Below are 21037 nucleotides of genomic sequence, written 5' to 3'. Positions count from 1 at the left end.
TTTCATCTTCCCGAGGCCTGACCCTTCGCCTCCTCTTAGTATGTGTCTGGCCGGGGAGCAGGATGTTCACCGCCTCCGCTCCGCCCTGTCGGCCTAAGCCTCCACCACAGCCTGGTTTTAGAGCCAGGGGGCCAATGGCAAGGCCGTTTAACCTTCGGGGGGTTCTCATTCTCACCACTCCGCTTGCCAGACACTGACCCAGCCTTCGCTCTCAGTGCGACAGAAGCAACCGGACCAGACACTCGGGCCCACAGAGCAGCACCCACGATGACGCACGGGGGCGACCCCGTAACTACCAGCGACGCTAGTGAGCCCCGGTCTCGCGAGGCTTGGCAGCTCCCGAACGCGCGCGGCCCGGCAGCTGAGCAATGCTATTGGTGCGGCCGGGGCGATTTGGGCTCGGCCAAACCTCAGGGAAGGGAGGCTGCGCCGGGAAGATCTCGCGAGGCTCGAAGAAGCGCGCCGCGAACCAGGAGCGGGGCGGGCTGACTGGCGAACCCTGGCGGGAGGGGGCATCATGGCGGCCCAGGCGTTGGCGCTGCTGAGGGAGGTTTCGCGGCTGGAGGCGCCGCTGGAGGAGCTGCGCGCTCTGCAGTCGCTGTTGCAGTCGGTGCCGCTCAGCGAGCTCCGCGAGCAAGCGGCGGAACTGCGCCTTGGTCCGCTTTTCTCCCTGCTCAGCGAGAACCATCGGTGAGAGGACCCTGCAGCTTGAGCGGGGGAGAATGACACCCCTAAGTATGGAGCCGGGGATCGGGGGTGGTGACGGGGGAGGCTTTTCCTAGTCTCAGTGAAGGCTGAATGTAGATGAAATTTCAGAGAGGAAGGATCCAGGGCTGAGAGGCAAGTGACGGGGTTCAAGTACAGCCTCTGAGGGGTGCCCCTGGCGGTCGTTTGGACTCGCTGCTTTCATCCTTGAAATAGGAGGCGAAAGGCAAGGTTGCCCACCTATAGGAAGGGCTCCTCCAACACGTTTCCAGTCCTTGACTTTTTCTCTCCTCTTTAGAAGAGGTCCTATCCTGGCGGCTTGGTAGGCTCTGTCGATATTTTAAATTCACATACCCTTGATCCAGTAATTCTTGTTACAGAAATTTAGCGTGCAGGTATACTCACACACAAAATGTACTGTATCTACAGGTTTATTCACCACAGAAGTTGACAGCAGAAAGCAAACAACTAGGAGCAACCTGAATATCTCTTAAAAGGAGATGCTTAAATTATGACATACGACTATGGAACAATATGCAGCTATTAGAAAAATTGAGTAGATATATCTATCTCTCTGTGTATATGGACATAGATCTTTAATATATATTGGTGAATGAAAAAATTGTTGGAGTTTATAATCCCATTATATGTAATTTAAAAAAAAGAATTACAGCCCTCTCATACCCGCATGAACACTGGCCAATGCAACATTAGAAATATTGGAAAGGTACGTCAGAAGCTATTAATATGGAAATGGAACTTAGCGTGGTAGGATGGCATTTTACTTTTCATTTTATTTACATCTGTAGTATTTTATTTTTTGTATTTGATCATCTGTTAACCTAAAACACTTTTAAAATGTTTGTGATCCAGAAATTTAAAAGCGACCTTCCTTCTTGAAAAGATAATGAATCACTGAGTTAAGACTGGATGATTTCAGAGGACTTTTTTGGCTCTGACCTTCTAAGAGTTCTCTCTTTTTCTTTTGTGTTATCCCTTCTTTAATTCTGTTAGTCAACATTATTTAGACCTGCTTATTAAATCCCTCTTATACGTCCATTTTACTTCAGGCCCTCATTTTCTCCCTCTTCCTAGACCTGTTGCATTGGTTTAATTTCTCATTATCCCTGAGTTTACTTTTCCAGTGTGTTCTTCCAGCGTTGCAACCACGGTGAACTTCTCAGGTTGTTTGGCTCCCGGCTTCTCCATGGTCTCCCAGGCCCTTGGGTGTGAAAGTGAGACTCGCCAGTCTGGCATTCGGACCCGTACAGTTGATTTTCACCCTGCTTTTCCAGCCTCATCTCTCTTCTCCACTCTACACATATTTCATCTGCTCCAGCTACCATGTGGCACTAATTACTTTTCCTTAAGCATGACTTGGCACTTTTCTAACTGGTTATGCCAGTCGTACTAACTGAAATACCTTCTTTCCTTCTCTCCAAATCTGTCATCTTTTAAGGCCCAGATGAAGTGTGTTCCCCTCCAAAAAGTCTTTCTTGGTCACTCCAGTTGTAGAGACAGATCTCAGATCTCCTTAAGGACATTATGGTTATTTCTCTTAGTGATCCTTGACATTTTTGCCTTATGTTGTAATTCCATATGTGTTTCATTCTAGTTTGTAAATTCTTTGACGACAGGGCCCATGTTTTGTTCATCTCTGCATCCCTCCTAGGGTGCAGCACATAATATGATAGATGCCAAATAAAAGATGCATAGCTTTTAGACAGCCCAACTAGTCCAGCCACTTTATATTGTACATGAAGAGACTTTCAGTGGCTACACCATAAGTTAACACCAGGAATGCAATTGGGACTGAAATGAAGTGGAGTTTGAAGAATAAGGTCCGTGGGGGAGGTAGTTCGCTGGAAGAAGGAGCAGTACTCTAGAAAACAGTGTCACTGGAAATTTAAAGACAGGGTAGTAGATACCAACTTGTGGGAATAACTCTCTGTATATTGAATTGGCAATCTCTAGATATTTTTCTGTTTCTTTGGGCTATATATTGGTTCAGGATCTTTCCTCAGTTCAGTTCAGTTGCTCAGTCGTGTCTGACTCTTTACGACACCATGGACTGCAGCACACTAGGCTTCCCTGTCCATCACCAACTCCCGGGGCTTGTTCAGACTCATGTCCATCGCGTTGGTGATGCCATCCAGCCATCTCATCCTCTGTCGTCCCCTTCTCCTCCCACCTTCAATCTTTCCCAGCATCAGGGTCTTTTCCAGTGAGTCAGTTCTTCGTATCAGGTGGCCCAAAGAGTAGAGCTTCACCATCAGTCCTTCCAGTGAATATTTAGGACGGATTTCCTTTAGGATGGACTGGTTGGATCTCCGTGCAATCCAAGGGACTCTTAAGAGTATCCTTCAACACCACAGTTCAAAAGCATCAATTCTTCGGTGCTCAGCTTTTTTTATAGTCCAACTCTCACATTCATACATGACTGCTGGAAAAACTGTAGCTTTGACTAGATGGACTTTTGTCGCCAAACTAATGTCTCTGGTTTTTAATATGCTGTCTAGGTTGGTCATAGCTTTTCTTCCAAGGAGCAAGTATCTTAATTTCATGAGTGCAGTCACCCTCTGCAGTGATTCTGGAGCCCAAGAAAATAAAGTCTGTCACTGTTTCCATTGTTTTCCCATCTATTTGCCATGAAGTGATGGGACCAGATGCCGTGATCTTAGTTTTTTGAATGTTGAGTTTTAAGCCAACTTTTTCACTCTCCTCTTTACCTTTCATCAACAGGTTTTTTAGTTCCTCTTCGCTTTCTGCCATAAGGGTGGTGTCATCTGCATATCTGAGGTTATTGATATTTCTCCCATCAATCTTGATTCCAGTTTGTGCTTGTGCTTCAGCCAGGCATTTCTCATGATATACTCGGCATGTACTCATCTCGTACTCTAGCAAAGAAATGCTCAAAATTCTCTAAGCCAGGCTTCAACAGTACGTGAACCATGAACTTCAGATGTTCAAGCTGCATTTAGAAAATACAGAGGAACCAGAGATCAAATTGCCAACATCTGCTGGATCATCAAAAAAGCAAGAGAGTTCCAGAAAAACATCTACTTCTGCCTCATTGACTATGCCAAAGCCTTTGACTGTGTGGATCACAACAAACTGTGGAAAATTCTTGAAGAGATGGCAATACCAGACTACCTGACCTGCCTCCTGAGAAATCTTGACCTGCAGGTCAAGAGGCAACAGTTGGAACTGTACATGAAACAACAGACTGGTTCTAAACTAGGAAACGAGTACATCAAGGCTATATATTGTCACCCTGCTTATTTAACTTCTATGCAGAGTACATCATGAGAAACGCTGGACTGGAAGAAGCACAAGCTGGAATCAGGATTGCTGGGAGAAATATCAATAACCTCGATATGCAGATGATACCACCCTTATGGCAGAAAGTGAAGAGGAACTAAAGAGCCTCTTGATGAAAATGAAAGAGGAGAGTGAAAAAGCTGGCTTAAAGCTCAACATTCAGAAAACTAAGATCATGGCATCCGGTCCCATCACTTCATGGAAAATAGATGGGGAAACAATGGAAATAGTGACAGACTATATTGAGGGGGCTCCAAAATCACTGCAGATGGTGACTATAGCCATGAACTTAAAAGACCCTTGCTCTTGGAAGAAAAGCTATGACCAACCTAGACAGCATATTAAAAACCAGAGACATTACTTTGCTGACTAAGGTCCGTCTAGTCAAGGCTGTGGTTTTTCCAGTAGTCATGTATGGATGTGAGAGTTGGACTATAAAGAAAGCTGAGCACCGAAGAATTGATGCTTTTGAACTGTGGTATTGGAGAAGTCTCTTGAGAGTCCCTTGGACTGCAAGCAGATCCAACCAGTCCATCCTAAAGGAAATCAGTCCAGAATATTCACTGGAAGGACGATGCTGAAGCCGAAACGCCAATATTTTGGCTACTTGATGCAAAGAACTGATTCATTGGAAAAGACCCTGATGCTGGAAAAGATTGAAGGCATCAGGAGAAGGGGACAACAGAGGATGAGGTGGTTGGATGACATCACGGAGTCAATGGACATGAGTTTGAGAAAGCTCCGGGAGTTGGTGATAGATAGGGAAGCCTAGTGTGCTGCAGTCCATGGGGTTCCAAAGAGTTGGACACAACTGAACAACTGAACTGAACTCTGCATGTAAGTTAAATAAGCAGGGTGACAGTATACAGCCTTGTCACACTCCTTTCCCTATTTTGAACGAGTCGGTTGTTCCATGTCCGGTTCCAACTGACCACAGGTAAGGTGCTCTGGTATTCCCATCTCTCTAAGAATTTTCCATAGCTGCTTGTGATCCACACAAAGGCTTAATCACAGAAACCTATAGCCATTGGCAATCACTCTACTTCCCCCCCTCATCCCTCCTCCAGCCCTGGCAAGCAGGGTCTGTGAACATTGGTGTACAGTTATTGTGTGGACATACGTTTTGACTTATCTTGAGAATAAAAAAATTAACTACTCTCTTGGGCTTGATTGTGCAAAGTGCAGTCACTAAGTTAAAAGGATATGTTCATTTGCTTTGAATTGCTGTATGTTGCTGAGCTCAGTCATGTCTGACTCTTTGCGACCCCAAGGACTCTAGCCTTCTAGGCTCCCCTGTCCATGGAATTTTCCAGGCAAGAAAATTGGAGCAGGTCTCCCTTTCCTTCTCCAGGGGATCTTCCCGACCCAGGGACTGAACCTGCATCTCTTGCGTGCCATGCATTGGCAGGCAGACTCTGTGCCACCTGTGGAGCCGTGTGTTAGTATATTGCTTAGTTCCCTGTTAAACAGGCACAGTTTTAACGATATACTCCTGTTAGTAGTATATGAGTGCCGATTTATTTGTATGGCCTATTAAGAGACAAGGAAATGACTCGTGAAACACCTCTATCTGCATCTGGTAGTCATCAAGTTCTGCTTAAATTTGCCTCCTTAATAGCTCTTGAATCTTTTCCCTCTTCTCCTTTCTCACTGTTACTTCCTCCTTTTTGCTCCTTTATCACCTCTCACCATCAAATAACTTCTAACTGAAAGTTTTTTCTCTAAAACTGATGCAGTGATTTCTACAAGTCAGATGTCATTGTGTTCCTTCTCTGCTTTAAAACCACTTAATGGCTTTCTGTTGCTTTCTAGGAAAAGGCTAAATTCCATAGCAGGACGTGAAAGACCTATCAGAGCCCAGCTTTTGTGCGTCTTTCCTGTTTCACTTTTTGTCGTTCATCCTTCTCCCCACTTCTCCCCCACCCCATCATCCCAAGTGACCTGTGGTTCCTTGAATGCATAACACCGTCTCATTCCTTTGTGTATTCCTTTGTGCTCATACCCCCTTTGCCTGGAACACTTCTCTTAGATAACTCCCATGTTTTCTTAAAGTATCATTTAGGTGTTACTCTCTGGGAGGCCTTCCCTGAATCCCATCTTCTTTTCTGAGCTCCTTCAGCTTTCAGCCCTAACCTGTAGCCTTTATCTACCTGGATTATAGTTGCCTATTTTTCTGTGTCTTCCATTAAATGAGCTCCTTGAGATCAGAGAATATATCTTATCCTTAGAGAGTATATATATTATATATATATATATATATATATATATATATATCTCCCTAGAAATCCCATGGATAGAGGAGCCTGGTGGGCTTCCGTCTATGGAGTCGCACAGAGTCGGACACAACTGATGCGACTTAGCAGCAGCAGCACAGACATGGTACATAACAGATACTTAGTAAATGTTGAATAAATTAGTAGAAGTGGTCTTTCAAAGGGAAATCTCTGTGCGGAGGAGAGCCTTATTAAGCTTGGTGTCAGATATTAAGGTTGTTCACTTCAGCTCAATTGCTTAGTCGTGTTCGACTCTGTGACCCCATGGACTGCAGCACACCAGGCCTCCCTGTCCATGACCAACTCCCGGAGCTTGCTCAAACTCGTGTCTGTTGAGTTGGTGATGCCCTCCAACCATCTCATCCTCTGTCGTCCCCTTCTCCTCCTGCAAGCTTTCCCAGCATCAGGGTGTTTTCCAGTGTCAGGTCTTCACATCAGGTGGCCACAGGATTGGAGCTTCAGCATCAGTCCTTCCAGTGAATGTTCAGGACTGATTTCCTTTAGGATTAGGTTGTCTCTTCCTACCTGGTGGGACAGGAATTGATGGGATCTATGGTGTCTCCTCTAGGGAACAGACTACTTTGTGTGTATCCATCCTGGAGAGATTGCTGCAAGCTTTGGAGCCAGTTCATGTGGCCCGGAACCTCAGGGTTGACCTGCAGAGGGGACTGACTCACCCTAATGATTCTGTAAAAATCCTCACTCTGTCCCAGGTATGAATATTTTACTAGCACATAATGGAATCAGCGTTTAGTGACCATTTGCCCTGGGCCAGGCTCTGTGCTGGGTGCTAGAGAGAGAGAGAGGTGAAGAAGATGCATGTTCTCTCTGTCTGTAAGAATTATCCAGTCTAGTGTGTGTAGCTAAGTATAACTGGGGAATGCAAGCTGAAGTAAGAAGTTCCAATAAGTACCATCTGAATCAGTTTTTCATCAAATACGGAGTTGCTTTTGTCAGACATTTTACCATATTGATGTTAGTATATGGTAAAATGCCTGATACAAAAGTTGTTAAATAAAGCCTGTTTCTTTGCTCCAAGGAGCCCCAAGTCTAAAAAAAAAAGATTGCCATGGTAAGTCTTATTATAGTGGCACGAACGAAGTACTATTATAAAGGTCACAATTCCAACAAATTGACAGTAACTCTTACCAGCCTGGTAACCAAAATGCTACTGTTTGGGTGAAGAGCTGCTGCTGAGGATTATCATGAAGGGACAGAAGCTGAGCAGTTAGCTTTCCAAGAGATGTTCAGTTGCTGTTTTTTCTTTTCTCCTCTAAAGTATTTATTCAGGAAAAGGGGAAGGTATCAAGTTACCCATTAACCATTTCCTTGCAGATACTCTGGCTTTACCTATTTAAGTTTCATTTAATCTTTATTATGATCCTGCAGTTAAGTATTGCATTCCTATTTGACAGACAAAAAGTTAGGCCCAAAGAAGTTAATCTGCTCTTGCAGTTAACCACTGAAAGCCGACAGAACGTGGATTTGTACTGTGTTCGCTCACTGAGGTGTCTCAAACCTTAACTCTCCTGCTTTGTTTTTTTCTTTCAAAGACGTGACTCTGCCATCTGTGTGTTTGACTTTAATGAATCTGAGTCATTTGGAATTTTTAATGACTCATGGCTATAGTCAGTAACTCCTAAAATAACTGTACACTAAGGAGATTTGACTGTCATGTGTTCCCATGTTGCCCTGCCTTGGAAGAGTATTTCTGATTGTTTTTTTCCTTTCAGGTTGGAAGGATTGTTGAAAATTCTGATGCTGTTACTGAGATTCTAAATAATGCTGAATTACTGAAACAAATTGTTTATTGTATTGGTGGAGAGAATCTGTCTGTAGCTAAAACGGTGAGTCAGCTACAACCATCGCCTAAACATGCAGTGACGATGTCCTAAAAAACAGAAAGGCCTTCTGGATTGAGAGGTGAAGGTTTAGAATTAATGATTTCTGTAATTGAATTTGCAACCTCATATCGATGGGATCAAATAAATAAATGGTTGTCAAAAAAAAAAAGCTAGTAAACCCCTTTTATTTTCTAGAATACACATGTCTGAATTATCCATCATAGAGCTTACATAAGTTGGGTTGCTTAATAAGAAACTGTTTCTATTTTCTATTGAAAATACAGTGTATCTTTTCCAATTATAAGTAATTATACGTAAAATGTAGTGAATGCTCTTTGGATAAGGTGCATTCCATACACTAATTTTCACTTCAGTCTTAGGAAGTAGAAAATATGGTTTGGCATTTTGACTACTTAACAGATATTTTCTTTCCTTATAAGGCCATTAAATCCCTGTCAAAAATATCACTGACCCAAGCTGGACTGGAGGCTTTATTTGAAAGTAATCTGCTGGATGATTTGAAAAGTGTCATGAAAACAAATGACATTGTTCGGTATAGAGTCTATGAGGTAAGACTGAAAGCATACTCACTGGTGCCGGTAATTCAGAACGCAGTAGGGCTTACATAAAAAGGCAAGATGGCTCATTTGACATGTATTTATTGAGTGTATAGTCTATGTTGGGCCCTAACATACTAGTCGCTAACAATGTAGAGATGAACTCCCAGCCTAGTGTGTGAGACAGTCATATAAAAAATGTTTATATCGCCTGCAATGTGGGAGACCTGGGTTCTGTCCCTGGGTTGGGAAGATCCCCTGGAGAAGGGAAAGGCTACCCACTCCAATATTCTGGCCTGGAGAATTCCGTGGACTGTATAGTCCATGAGTCACAAAGAGTCGGACACGACTGAGCGTCTTTCACTAAATACTACTGATATAATAGAGGAGATACCATTGAGATTACACTTCGAAAAAATTAGCATAGTAGTGCTAGTAAGAAGCAGCTCTGTACTGAGCAGTGTGCTGAATCCTCTCATCTGTACTGTCTTCAGTTCTCACAGTAAATCCTATACTTCATTATCATTAATCTCACTATTAATGGAGTCATTTACCCAAGACCATTCAGTTAGTAGACTCTGTTTTCAAAATGAACCTTCTATAGTCTAATTCCCTCTTCAGAACAGTCTGAAGGGGGAATTACGTTGCGTGTCTTAACATGTAAGAGTCTTAGTTTTCCTTCTATTTATATAGCCATTTCTTCTTGGTGTCCTGAGTCCTTAACCTCTATTGAACTTTGAATTGTTGGGGTTTGTGAAGGCAAGCTAGGCCGTGCTCATGTTCAAAACAAACCCCTTATTCTCTCCATTCACCTCATACCCCTAAAGGGACACAGCAGCAACAAATGGACCCTGGCTCACAGCCCACACAGCTGGATATTGGACCTCCAGCTCATTCTCTGAGGCCATCTCCTCCCTACCACGTATCCATTCAGTCATCACACTGCGTCGGTTTTAGTCAGACTCACGCAGTTCTCTTCCTTGGTGTAGCTGCCACAGCCCTGGCCTTAAGCCACCAGTGCCTCTCACCTGGACTACTGGGTTTTCCCCCAGACGGGTCTGCCAGCTTGCTTTGGCGCTGCTCGTCTGTTGCCGCGTGCAGTCAGGATGACCTTCTAAAGGCAGAATCCGATTCTTCCATTCCTCTGCTTAGGATCCTTGGTGTCCCAGGTCTCTCAGTAAGCGCTCAGAACACACTTGTGGAATGAGTAGCTGAATTACTGACAGAATGTAATATGTACATATGTAATGTACATATGTAATTTGTACCAGTATGTAATATACTTCATAGCCCTGCATTAAACTTAAAATGCCGTCTAACAAACAAGTTTGGTGCTCTTTTCACCTTTCTGCTTTTTCTATTCTTTTCTCTCAGCTAATTGTGGAGATTTCTTCTGTGTCACCAGAATCTTTGAACTACTGTACCACCAGTGGGTTGGTAACCCAGCTCCTCCGAGAACTGACTGGTGAGGATGTGCTGGTCAGGTATGTTGATGGAGAAAGTTCTTAAAGCAAAATGTCTTCTGGAGAGCCAGGAGACAACCTAAGGGCTAGCATGACCTCCCCTGCCTGGATCCTATGCTCAGGTTGCAATCTCCAGACCGATGTATGTCCTGAAGAAGGGGCATTTAGAACACGGCTCAACTTATGTGATCACAACATACTGGAACTTAGCAAAGCCCTTCATGACAGTTTAGCTCCTTTTGAATAACCATTCCCTGTCCTTAGGCCTGTGTGCGCTTTAGAAGGTGCCAACCACATGGTAACTGTCGTTTTGTATTGCTTAACATGTTAGCATGCACATGGGGTGTGTGTGTGTGTGTGTGTGTGTGTGTGTGTGTGTGCGCGCACACACGCACGCATATATGGTTGTTTAGTTGCTAAGCTGTGTCCGACTCTTTCGTGACCCCATGGACTATAGCCTTCCAGCCTCCTCTGTCCATGGAATTTCCCAGGTAAGAACACTGGAGTGGGTTGCCATTTCCTTCTCCAGGGGATCTTCCTGACTCAGGGGTTGAGCCTGAGTTCCCTGCATTGATGGGTGAATTCTTAACCACTGAGCCACCAGGGAAAGTAAAGTGAGAGTCAGTCAGTTGTGCCTGACTCTTGGTAACCCCATGGACTGTAGCCCACTAGGCTTCTCTGTCCATTGAATTCTCCAGACAAAAATATTGAAGCGGGTAGCCACATCTTTCTCCAGGGATCTTCCTGACCCATGAATCAAACCCAGATTTTTTGCTTGGCAGGTAGATTCTTTACTGTCTGAGCCACCAGGGAACCCCATTGCATATACATATATATTTTGTTTCTTTGCTTGTTTCTTTTGGCCACGCTGTGCAGCTTATGGAATCTTAGTTCCCTGACCAGGGATTGAACCCAGGCCCTAGGCTGTGAAAGCGCTGACTCTTAACTGCTGGACTAACAGAGAATTCCCGACATGCATATGTTTTGATGTTGTTAAGTAATAGCACTACAGCATGACAGAATAAAACTTGGCCTCTTGAAAATGAGTGAGAGACTTGGTTTGCATGTATCCCTACTACTAAGTAGCTGTTTGACCTTAGATTATTGTAACCTTTGTGCACCTGAGTTTTCCTCATCTCCTTGATGACAACAACATGTATGCCAGCAAATTTGGAAAACTCAGCAGGGGCCACAGGACTGAAAAAGGTCACTTTTCATTCCAATCCCAAAGAAAGGCAATGCCAAAGAACGCTCAAACTACCACACAATTGCACTCATCTCACACGCTAGCAAAGTAATGCCCAAAATTTTCCAAGCCAGGCTTCAGCAATACGTGAACTGTGAACTTCCAGACGTTCAAGCTGGTTTCAAAAAAGGCAGAGGAACCAGAGATCAAATTGCCAACATCTGCTGGATCATGGAAAAAGCAAGAGAGTTCCAGAAAAACATCTATTTCTGCTTTATTGACTATGCCAAAGCCTTTGACTGTGTGGATCACAGTAAACTGTGAAAAATTCTGAAAGGGATGGGAATACCAGACCACCTGACCTGCCTCTTGAGAAATCTGTTTGCAGGTCAGGAAGCAGCAGTTAGAACTGGACATGGAACAACAGACTGGTTCCAAATAGGAAAAGGAGTACATTAAGGCTGTATATTGTCACCCTGCTTATTTAACTTCTATGCAGACTACATCATGAGAAACGCTGGGCTGGAGGAAGCACAAGCTGGAATCAAGGTTGCTGGGAGAAATATCAATAACATCAGACTTGCAGATGACAGCACCCTTATGGCAGAAAGTGAAGAGGAGCTAAAAAGCCTCTTGATGAAAGTGAAAGAGGAGAGTGAAAAAGTTGGCTTAAAGCTCAACATTCAGAAAACTAAGATCATGGCATCCGGTCCCATCACTTCATGGAAAATATATGGGGAAACAGTGGAAACAGTGTCAGACTTTATTTTGGGGGGCTCCAAAATCACTGCAGATGGTGACTGCAGCCAGCAGTCACCTTACTCCTTAGAAGGAAAGTTATGACCAACCTAGACAGCATATTAAAAAGCAGAGATATTACTTTGTCAGCAAAGGTCTGTCTAGTCAAAGCTATGGTTTTTCCAGTAGTCATGTATGGATGTGAGAGTTGGACTATAAAGAAAGCTGAGTGCTGAAGAATTGATGCTTTTGAACTGTGGTGTTGGAGAAGACTCTTGAGAGTCCCTTGTACTGCAAGGAGATCCAACCAGTCCATCCGAAAGGAGATCAGTCCTGGGTGTTCGTCAGAAGGACTGATGTTGAAGCTGAAACTCCAATACTTTGGCCACCTGAAGTGAAGAGCTGACTCATTTGAAAAGACTCTGATGCTGGGAAAGATTGAGGGCAGGAGGAGAAGGGGACGTCAGAGGATGAGATGGTTGGATGGGATCACCGACATGAGTTTGGGTAGACTCCAGGAATTGGTGATGGATGGGGAGGCCTGGCGTGCTACAGTCCATGGGGTCGCAAAGAGTTGGACACGACTGAGCAACTGAACTGAACTGAGCTTGATGACAACTCTGTAAATGTTGTCATTTACAGCATTAAATGTGAATGACAACTCTGAAAATGAGGATTAAGTTAATTAACCATAGAGACCAGTACAACAGCTGATATAGGCTCTATATTGAGAAATGTTAATTCCAGACTCTATTCCCAGCTCCCTACTCCTCCTCGAGTCCCCTTTGATATCTGCCAAGTGTTTCCTTGGATGTTCCACAATTTACCAACACCTCCTCACTCCTAAACACTTGGTTTGTTTCAAATATTTTGCTGTTATAAGAGCACTATGGTTACCTTTGTGTACACAGGACTTTGTTTTCCTTTTCTTAAATGATTTTCTGATTGTCCTCTGTTCTTTAATTGTGACTGAATTTGTTAAACTCACATGTATAAACCAGTCCTCAGTTAATGCTGTCTCAAAACATTGGAGTTAGGTTGTTTCAGAGCTTTCATAATAAGGAAATTATTCTGTTAAGTTTCTTTAACTTAGTATCAGAGTCAGTGACATAGGAAAAAAAACTTGCAAATAGTTAATATATCTTAGGATCAACTATAAAAATACTTGTTTTAGTTATATGAGGAAATTTTTTCATGGTTAGGCTTTAAATGATACCAAAGAATTATTTTTTAAATATGTGGTAGAAGTAATTGTGTTAAAAAAAAAAGTCACGTTTGACATTACAAAATAAAACATAGGTTTAGAAACTCTTTGAGGAGGGTTGTGTTATAATGGAAACAAGGAGCAGCCGTGGGTCTCGTATTAGAAGACCACGGTTTGAGTCATAACTGCCTCGGAAAAACAGTACGATTGTGTTTCTGGACAAGTTACAATTTTCTCATCCTTCTGTCCTCATCTGAAAAGGAGATCCAGGATCATTGACCTTTCACATTTGGTGGGAAGAATTAAATAAAATAACCTGTATAAAAACAGTTTATAAACTGTCTGTCATATGCAAAACCTTGGCGTTTCAGAGCCACCTGTATAGAAATGGTGACATCGCTGGCCTGTACTCACCATGGACGACAGTACCTTGCTCAAGAAGGAGTCATTGATCAGATTTCTAACATAATCGTTGGGGCAGATGCAGACCCTTTCTCTAGCTTCTATTTGCCAGGTAAGAAATACTTGTGGAATTGACAGTGTGTGTTTTGATTCAGAATTACTCTTTGACAGGGGAGGCCAAGAGTTGTTTTCTTTAGAGCCAGTTTTCCTCAAGATGATGCCCATAGGCCCTTAATGAAGTGGAATCTTGCTCTGGGAGCCACGTGCTGTTGATTCTGATTTTCAAGAAATGTTGCTATTTAGAGCATTAGGATGTTTCCTTTGACCCTCAGTCAAAAGAGTCATAAATAAAACTTCCAGAATGACATGTACAGTATGTCTCACAGAGTTGTCAAAGCTTGCGTTGAAACCTTTAATATGGAATTGTTCTAGTCATTCTATTCTAGGACATGGTTGGTTAGTTTTTCTTGAGCACTTTCAGAAATTGAAGGTTTATTTTAGAGAGCCTTGCTTATTTCATTGATGAATGTCTCTGTTTAAAATTTTCTTCCTGAAAATGACTCCAGACTTGCCTTCCTCTGATTCCATGGGTCCTCGTTCTCTTCTCCTTTTTGCTGATGACAGTGCTTCAGTGTTCAGACTCAGATCAGCTGACACCCTGGGGTCTCTGTTCCCTCAGGACCGCACAGATCCTTCAGTATCTTCTTGTGGCCTGTCTGGTTTCTGGGCAGCACAGCACCATAACCTTTCTCCCCTTTCTGGTCTGAAGGTTATTACTGTCCCTTGAAAATGTGGGGCCCACAATTTCTGTTGTCTTTCTCTATTAAAATACACTCTTCTAAATATCTTCAGGGTTTGTGAAGTTCTTTGGAAACCTGGCCATAATGGATAGTCCACAACAGATCTGTGAGCGTTATCCTATCTTCGTGGAAAAGGTCTTTGAAATGACAGAAAGTCAAGACCCCACCATGATTGGTGTAGCAGTGGACACAATTGGAATTCTGGGATCCAATGTTGAAGGAAAACAAGTTTTACAGAAAACAGGTTGGTATGATTTGTTTTGGTTTTCCTTAAGGCGCGCTCTCTCTCTCTCTGGTTTTTTAAAAATAAGAATTAATTTGCTGCTATGCTTAACTTCATTGTAGAAGCTGGTTTTATAGGACAGTCTGCTTAGCATGACCTGTGACTAACTGCTAAAAAGTCTCATAATAATTACTGAATTTTTTTTTTAACTTGACTGGATCAAACACTGTTTCCCTTCTACATCTTTTTAAATAGTATTCATGGTACAGAGACTGTAGTCTGGAGTCAGAAAGACCTGGCTTTATGTCCCAGTTCTAACATTGATGTAGCTTTTTCAGCTTCTCACATTCACTTCACTGCTCTCGGCTTCATTTTCCTCATATATAAAAACAGCATAACAACTGTTAATATTTCTCAGGGTTGTTCGTATTTAATGAAAAGACACCTTTGTTTAATATTTATATGTCAAGGAAGGTAAACAAAAATATGTTATAAGATTTTATGCCAAGAGTGATACTTTTATGGCACAACCATGGATATCTTGCAAGTACTGTGAATTCCACGCACCAAAAAAAATGCACAACACTGTTAAAACCCTTGTGAAATAGATGTTAAAAATTACTAATATATGTGCTGTTGTGTTTCATAGCTAATATCCATGTTATAGGTCCTTTTCCAAGTGCTCGTACCGATAACATACAATCCTCTTACAGTAGTGCAGAGAACACCCTAGTGTCACTCTCATCTTATAGATAAAGTAGCTGAAACTCAGAGAGGCTAAAAAAGTTTTTTAAGATCATTCAGATTGTGGGGCAGCTGCTACTCAAATCCAGGTCCATTGATCCCAGATCTCTACACTTTAATTTCTAGATGTTGTATTGCATATGAAATCTCATTGTTCACTTAACACCCATTAGGATGGCTATTGTGTTGTTGTTGTTTTTTAAACAAAATAACAAGGATATGAGAAATGGGAATGCTTGTGCACATCTGGTGGGAATATAAAATGGTGCAGCTGCTGTGGAAACACTATGGTGGTTCCTCAGAAATTAAACACAGAATCACCATATGGTCCAGCAATGCCGCTTCCAGGTATATCGAGAGCAGGGGCTTACATAGACACACCTGTGTTCACTAATCACATCATTCACAGTAAACCACAAAGGGTAGAAACAAGTCATGATGAATGAATGGATAAACAAAATGTGGTAGATATACATTCAGAGGAATGTTATTCAGTCTTTTAAAGGAGTGTAATTCTGACGCATGCTGCAACATGGGGGAACCTTGAAGATACAGTGCTAAGTGAAATAAGCCAACACAAAAAGACAGATTCTGTATGATTCCACTTACACAGCGTACCTGGATGAGTCAGATTCACAGAGACAGAGAGTGGAATAGTGGTTACCAGGGGACGGGGAAAGGGAAGTTGTTATTCAGTGAGTGCAGTTTGAGGTGGTGATAATGTTCTCGAGGTGGATGGGGTAATGGTTGCACAACGGTGTGAATGTATCCTTTTAAAAATGGATAAATGATAAATTTTATGTGACATGTATTTTACCACAATGAAAAGTATCTTGTTTTTCTTCAAAGGAACTCGCTTTGAACGCTTGCTCAAGAAAATAGGATATCAAGCAAAGAATGCCACAACAGAGCTCAAAATCAGATGTTTGGATGCATTGTCATCTCTTTTTTATTTACCAGTAAGCGGTTTGGGAAATGGACAATGGGATATTTGGGGGAGAATAAATCTGTATAATACTAGTTAACTTACTCTAAATTTTGACCAAATAAATGCCATCTTTCTCACTCTTAGTGAAAGAAGATAACCTTTATATGACTAGTGACATTTTTCTAAGTTAAAGTGGAATCATAGAGTATCAGAGCCAGAGAGGACCCTAGAGATTGCTTAATCAACCCCATCGAAACAAAACGAAAAAGCAAGCCAAAACAAATCTGGGGGAAGTCAGGGCTGTGCTTGGGGAAGAGTGCTCCAGACTTGGCAGAGACCACCCAGCTGGGTAATGGCAGGGTGTGATCAGAACCCAGGTTTCCTCGCTTCCTAGTGCCTTGAGATTTTCCTCTTGTCTCGTGTAGCCTGAGCAGCAGACTGACGACCTCCTGAGGATGGCGGAGTCCTGGTTTTCTTCTTTGTCTCGGGACCCCCTGGAGCTCTTCCGTGGCATCAGTAACCAACCCTTTCCTGAGCTACACTGTGCCGCCTTAAAAGTGTTCACGGTAGGCAGCCTCTTCTTTTCCACGGGCCCTTCTGGGACTCTGCCCCTCTAACACTTGAGTGCTTACAGTGAGCCCGAAAGTTTCTGCCCTCTGCTATTAGTGTAGACTAATGAGGGAGACAAATGTGTGAACAGATTGTTTTGGTGAAAGCTATTAGATGCCGTGGCAGATGTTTGGGGTACTCAGGGATCACAGTTAACTCCAGAGTCCTTACCTGCCATCAAGCAAGCCCTTACTGTCGTAGCACTGGTCTTCCCGCAGCCTAATTTCCTGCCGTTCCCTTTCGGTCCTGGATGTTCTAGTGATAACGGGACTGCTCATATCTAGTCATATCTCTGGACCCTCATGTATTCTCTGCAGGCAGCACTCTTCCCTGACTCTGCTTGTTAACTTCTATTTATTCTTCCAAGGGCTAGCTCAGGTATCTTTTCAGCAGGCTTTGCCCAAACTCATAAGGTTGACTTCAGCAATGCTGACTTTCCTACTTTGCATTTCCTAATTTATTCAGCAAATATTTATTGAGCTTCTATGTTAGGTTCTGGGGATGTAACAGTGAACAAAATAGACAAAGACCTTCCTTTCGTGCAGCTCCCTGTCTATGGAGGGACCCAGGCAGTAAATATAATTATATAGTTAATTGTATAGTTACAGTTGTGGTGAGGGTTATGCCTCTGTGTTCTGTTTATTACACTTGTTGAAAATGTTTATTTGTTGACCTGTTAACAGAGTTTATTGAAAAATAGGAACCATATCTGATTTAACTTCGTAGCTTCAGCACTTACTGTGGTTCCCTGGGCTGGTGGAAATGTAGTAATACGCCCTTTAGTAATCTTAACAATGGGATCTCAGGTAGCATGCTTGGCCTGGAAAGGGAAGGAACAGGAGAGGGGGGTGGCCAGACAGGGAAGGCTTCCTCCAGGATGTGATACAGTCTGCGTCCTGAAGGACACAGAATACCTGCCAACTTCAAGAATGCGGTTTTTAGACTGTTTCACTCTTCTTAGTAGCCACTGTGATGGGCATTTTGGCTCCCGCACTGGTATTCTTGTTTTAGTCGCTAAGTCGCGCTTGGCTGTTTTGTGACCCCATGGATTGTAACTCGCCAGGCTCCTCTGTCCATGGGGTTCTCCAGGCTAGAATACTGGAGTGGGTTGCCATTTCTTTCTCCAGGGGATCTTCCCCACCCAGGGATCTAACCCACATCTGCTCCATTGACGGGCTGATTCTTTTCCGCTGAGCCACCTGGGAAGCCCAGTCTCTATATTGCTTTAGTTTCCTACTCTCCTACCTTGCATTCGCTTACGCAGCCATAGCTGTAGAAACCATTTTTGATTTACTGGTTGGGGCAGCTGTTTTTATTTCAAACCCCCCCATCCTCAAATATTGTTAAATAGGCGGATGTTTCTCACACTGTAAGGTTGTTGCGATGCAGAGTCTCAGTCAGCGGTTCTGGGATACAGCCTGAGAGCCTCAGTTTCTAACAAGTTCCCAGGTGATGCCGATGCTGATGGGCTGCAGAGCACATTTTGAAGGGAAGAGACAGGCTGTAAGCTTAATTGTTCCTTGTTAAAATATAGTACTAAGGTTTTAAAAAACATTTTTGATTATAAAAGTTGCTTATTCATTACTTTTAAATTTGGAAGAGATTGAGAAGTAGCAGGGTTTTAAGCACACAGCACACCTGTTCGGTGTGTTTCGTTTCCGTGCTGGTGTCAGCGTTGGTCTTAGTGTCTGTCTGTGTACTGGGGAAAACGTTCAGACACGGTCTTACCTTGCTACCTCGGCCTGACTCACTTCCCCTTCCTCGCTTTCTCAGCGTCTGCACTGCCGTGAGTTCAGGGTTTACAAGCGCATGTGTGATTTCTTACTTTTACTGGTTATGCATATATCCTTAAAATACAGTATTTCACATATTCTTGAACTTTACACATGGTATCATGCTCTTCATATCATTCTGCAATTTGCTTTTTCTCTTTAGCATGTTTTAAGATTTGTCTGTACTAAAAGAGGCAATTGGAAAGTCATCAGCATTTCATTGTGTAGCCGCAATGTGTCATTCTCCAGTAAATGAAGATTTAGATAGCATCCATCACAAATGATGCTACAATGAACATTCTCAAAAATACACTCTTGTGCACGTGAACGAGCTTCTTTATGGTAGTCTTTTCTTCTCTAGTCGTTAATTTTTCCATCGTTGTAATTATGCCGTGTGTGTAATTTGGACCTACTCTTTTCATATAACAGACTTACCCATCTTTATAAACATTATTCTTAATATATACTTTATTTTTAATTTTTTATTGCTATATACCATAATTTACTAACCCATCTTCCCACTACAAGGGATTTATAGCGTACCTTTCACACTGTAATGAGCATCTTTGTATACAGAACTTTAAAAAATATATTGAGTATTTTCTTAAGTTAGAGTTTTAGGAGGAATTTACTTAGGTAAAAAGTAACATTTTTAAAGTTTGTGTTGCCAGATTTTTTTCTAAGGTTTGTGCCATTCCATTAACACACCTAACTTCTTAAGGCTCAGCGGAATTGTGTTCTTTTCCCCCTTCCATTTCAGGCCATTGCAAACCAACCCTGGGCTCAGAAACTTATGTTCAACAGTCCAGGTTTCGTAGAATATGTGATGGATCGGTCCGTGGAGCATGACAAAGCTTCAAAGGATGCTAAGTATGAACTGGTGAAAGCACTTGCCAATTCCAAGACAATTGCAGAAATCTTTGGGAACCCGAATTATTTGAGGCTCAGAACTTACCTGAGTGAAGGTCCGTACTACGTGAAGCCCATTTCCACAACAGCAGTGGAAGGAGCAGAGTGACTTCTTCCAGAGCCTAGACCGTGTATTGACCAAAATTTCTCCTGAGGCGCTTGGCTCCATCTGGATTCTTCAAAACAAGAGACTGCCCTCGCCCGCCCAGAGCTATCATGGAGTGTCTAGCGCAATTTTATCACCCACATTTGTTGTCTTTCCGCATTGAAACTCAACGTAAAACCAGGAAAGCAGGCAGACTTCGTCATAATTGAACCGGATGTTTCTCAGATTCCTTTTACTGCCTTAATCTCTGCAAGAAGATGGAAGTTTTGTTCTCCTCCCAAAGAAACTTCATGGACTTACTCTCTTATTTTAAAATCCACTTTAACTAAAATGGAACCAAATTGTTTCTGAATTCTTTTCATCCCCACCCCCTCACCTTTTTTGGGTATTTTTTTTTTTGGAAGGGGGATCCTTTTCTCCCTTCTGATTCTACTTTCAAAGTCTTGGATATTTAATATTCTTTGAAAAACAAGTAATATGCAGTCTTAAAATTATGTTCCCTATACTAAGAATAAATATTTTTAATAAGATCTCTTGATTTTTTGTTACTATTATTCCTTTGAAAAATAGAAAATAAATCTTTTGAAGATGTTTCTAGTGTTCCTTGGTGCCCTTTTTGCTGTGTATCAATGCATTTTACTCTGTTGTGGTTTGGGCGGTAGGAAGTGATAACATGCTAAACTGGAAAGGTCCCCGAACTGTCGTATTAGTTATTGGTGGTCATTTTTGAGAGCTTTAATTTTTGACATTCAAGTCAATATTGAGTTGTTCAAAGAGAGGGAAATTGACCCCTAATAACCCAGGTCAGAATGGAAGGCTCCCTTTGCCTAAACCAGGACACCATCTCACTGATTAACAAAGGATGCACTTATTTTTCATTGACAGAAAGTGTTCCCACCTGTTTTCTAGTGTTCTGCTCTCTAAACGGCAAAGCTGTCACCAATCCAGAGGTTTTTATGTGAATATGTTATCAGAGTGTGGTGGTTCAGAATGTAGAAGTAGGTTTCTTTCAAGCCATGGTGACATCGATAAACCAGCCCTGCTCTGTTACAAAATGATTCTTTAGTGACTGGAATTTTCTTGTCCCAGATTAGTTATCGGTCTTTCACCCTCTCTGGTATCCCTGAGTTCCGTTTGTCCACGTTCCCATACTGGCCATTTTCCTACTGCTAATACCACTAAATTTCTGTTGTTTTAAGCCACTTAGTTTGTTGTATTCTGTTAAGCACCTTAGGAAACTAATAAGAGTATAT

General features: G+C 42.4%; 1 protein-coding gene across 2 annotated transcripts; it reads left to right on the top strand.

Moving 5' to 3' along the window:
- Positions 1 to 517: 517 nt before the first annotated feature.
- Positions 518 to 20289, top strand: PSMD5 (proteasome 26S subunit, non-ATPase 5). 2 transcript variants are annotated; one of them, XM_068974281.1, is made up of 10 exons: positions 518 to 690; positions 6868 to 7012; positions 8033 to 8146; positions 8584 to 8712; positions 10075 to 10184; positions 13663 to 13805; positions 14546 to 14737; positions 16310 to 16419; positions 16814 to 16954; positions 19530 to 20289. In XM_068974281.1, exons 1-10 carry the CDS (start codon positions 518 to 520, stop codon positions 19785 to 19787), a joined length of 1515 nt encoding a protein of 504 aa, XP_068830382.1. In that variant the 3' UTR covers positions 19788 to 20289. The 2 variants fall into 2 exon arrangements, with proteins under 2 accessions (XP_068830382.1, XP_068830383.1); XM_068974282.1 differs by lacking the exon at positions 8584 to 8712.
- The last annotated feature ends 748 nt before the right edge of the window (positions 20290 to 21037 follow it).

The sequence above is a fragment of the Capricornis sumatraensis genome, chromosome 6, assembly GCF_032405125.1.
Source record: "Capricornis sumatraensis isolate serow.1 chromosome 6, serow.2, whole genome shotgun sequence".
Classification (NCBI taxonomy): domain Eukaryota; kingdom Metazoa; phylum Chordata; class Mammalia; order Artiodactyla; family Bovidae; genus Capricornis; species Capricornis sumatraensis.
This window is presented reverse-complemented; position numbering and strand designations above follow the sequence as displayed.

Excerpts from the sequence above, each read along its gene's own strand:
- PSMD5 (XM_068974281.1), top strand. The coding sequence starts at position 518 with ATGGCGGCCCAGGCGTTGGCGCTGCTGAGGGAGGTTTCGCGGCTGGAG. Across the intron at positions 10,185-13,662 it reads GGTGAGGATGTGCTGGTCAG|AGCCACCTGTATAGAAATGG; the intron begins GTATGTTGATGG and ends TTGGCGTTTCAG. Across the intron at positions 16,955-19,529 it reads CCGCCTTAAAAGTGTTCACG|GCCATTGCAAACCAACCCTG; the intron begins GTAGGCAGCCTC and ends CTTCCATTTCAG.